Source organism: Lates calcarifer, unplaced genomic scaffold (assembly GCF_001640805.2).
Source record: "Lates calcarifer isolate ASB-BC8 unplaced genomic scaffold, TLL_Latcal_v3 _unitig_118_quiver_1549, whole genome shotgun sequence".
NCBI lineage: Eukaryota > Metazoa > Chordata > Actinopteri > Centropomidae > Lates > Lates calcarifer.
In genome coordinates, this window is record NW_026115348.1 from 24,603 (window position 1) to 27,132 (window position 2,530).

The window sequence follows — 2,530 nt, forward strand, 5'->3', positions numbered from 1 at the left end:
CAGGGAGATTAGAGGCTCTATAAATGTTTCTCTTTATCTGCGCTAGCTCTGTGACTCACTTCCGACCTGCCCAGAGTGTTTCCCTGCCTTTCACCTAGACAGGAAAGAAAAAAATACAGCTTTCTCTGACAGTGATGAAACATAATATGTAAGAATGGATTCTGACAACCATAAGATAAACAAAGCAATGTTGAGACTGTAATTTCTCTATTCAAATAGTGATGATATGCTCATCTCAGCTGTATTGACATACCTCAATAACTACAGTATATGTGTTAGTCAGTGAACATCACAGCTGTAATCTGTCATACCCTAACACTAGTAAGGTCAGTAGCACATTGGTGGTGTAACATGTCATCTTTTCACAAATCTGTATTTTCACAGGAGGGCTGGTTTTTGATATTTAATGCTTAAAATGCTTTTTTTTAAATACTGTATAATTGGCACCTTCTTTAACCATTAATCACTGTGTAACTATGAAAACATGAAAAACATGAGGAATACTAGTGTTATTGAGTAGAAAGAAGATAATGTACACTATATAAATTTAATGTTTGTATTTTCCAGTGTGATTCATAAAGAGTTGCACAAACAAAATTCCTGCTGCCATTTTGGTTCATTTGACATTCCAGTCGCATATGTGCCTTTGAGGAACTGTGAGTTGTAATCAGACGTTTCCGGATATCTCGACTCGATCGAAGGACTGGGTGGGTGGCGGGCTTCCTTATTATTTATGTCCCCCCAGTCTCAAATATAAATCACACGACACAGCAGTCATAGCTGCTTTTCTTCCCTCCCTTCCTCCTCCTGCAGAGATACAGCACAGAAGTTGGCGGCTTCATTGTGATTTTGTTTTATGTGACTGAGATTGAGAGTGCGAGGACAGTGCACCCAGAAACAGAACAGGATATAAGGCACTCCATCAAGGTTGCGAGTCTGTGTGTGTGGGTGTATATGTGTGTGATTATTAGAGGCTGCAACAGATACACAACCTTAACAATATTATTTGGCAAAAACCTTTGGAATTATAATTTGCTATGTTTTCATTGTTTTATTTACCATTGAGTATTTCAGTGGTAATGTTTCGATTCTTATGCACTAGACGCAGACATCCAATTATCTAATATATCTCTTCTCTCCTCTTCTCTCCTCTGTCTCTCATTTAATTTCAGTGGGCCAAATCCTCTTTCCATAGAGTGGAAGACCAGTCAACGAATTATGAATGTTAAACAAGATGACCTCCTCTCAGACAGCAGCAGATGATGCGAGGTCCTAGGTGGAACCGGGCCTTGTCCGACCCTTTGTTTGTGCTGCTTCTGGCCCTCCAGCTGCTGGTGGTGGCAGGGCTGGTACGAGCTCAGACGTGCCCCTCTGTCTGCTCCTGTAGTAACCAGTTCAGCAAGGTCATCTGCACTCGCCGAGGCCTGCGGGATGTCCCCGATGGCATCTCTACCAACACACGCTACCTGAATCTGCAAGAAAATCTCATTCAGGTCATAAAGGTGGACAGCTTCAAGCACCTAAGACATCTGGAGATCCTGCAGCTGAGCAAAAACCACATACGCAAAATTGAACTGGGGGCCTTCAATGGGCTGGCCAGCCTCAATACCTTGGAGCTTTTTGATAATCGCCTCACCACCATCCCAAACGGGGCTTTTGAGTACCTGTCCAAACTTAAGGAGCTTTGGTTGAGGAATAACCCCATAGAGAGTATTCCCTCCTATGCTTTCAACAGAGTGCCCTCATTACGGAGGTTGGACCTTGGGGAGCTCAAACGGCTCTCCTACATATCTGAGGGGGCCTTTGAAGGGCTGAGCAATCTGCGCTACTTAAATCTGGGAATGTGCAATCTGAAGGAAATTCCCAACCTTATTCCCCTGGTGAAGCTGGATGAACTGGAGATGTCGGGGAACCAACTATCTGTCATCCGGCCTGGCTCTTTTAAAGGGCTCATCCATTTGCAAAAGCTATGGATGATGCATGCCCAGATCCAGACCATAGAAAGGAACTCTTTTGATGACCTGCAGTCACTAGTGGAGCTCAATCTAGCCCACAACAACCTTACCCTCTTGCCCCATGATCTCTTTACTCCTTTACATCACCTGGAGAGGGTGCACTTGCACCACAACCCCTGGAATTGTAACTGTGACATTCTCTGGCTAAGCTGGTGGCTTAAGGAGATGGTACCAGCAAACACCAGCTGCTGTGCCCGCTGCAGCTCACCTCCCCACCATAAAGGACGGTACATTGGCGAGCTGGATCAGAACTACTTTCACTGTTATGCTCCTGTTATTGTGGAGCCTCCCGCAGACCTAAATGTGACAGAGGGAAGCGCTGCGGAGTTGAAATGCAGAGCCAGCTCTTTGACCTCAGTAAGCTGGATTACACCCAATGGTTCCATCATGACACACGGTGCGTACAAGGTCAGAATCTCAGTGCTGAATGACGGCACTCTGAACTTCACTAATGTTACCATGCAGGACACAGGGACATATACATGTATGGTCAGTAATTCCGCAGGTAACACAAC

General features: G+C 44.8%; 1 protein-coding gene across 1 annotated transcript; it reads left to right on the forward strand.

Moving 5' to 3' along the window:
* Positions 1-1,222: 1,222 nt before the first annotated feature.
* On the forward strand, positions 1,223-2,522 carry LOC108887051 (leucine-rich repeat-containing protein 4C-like; the record flags this gene model as incomplete). Its single annotated transcript, XM_018682220.1, is given in 2 exon segments — positions 1,223-1,249; positions 1,251-2,522. Coding segments are annotated over 2 exon segments (1,299 nt in total), but the record flags the coding sequence as incomplete, so codon positions are not given.
* Positions 2,523-2,530: the final 8 nt, after the last annotated feature.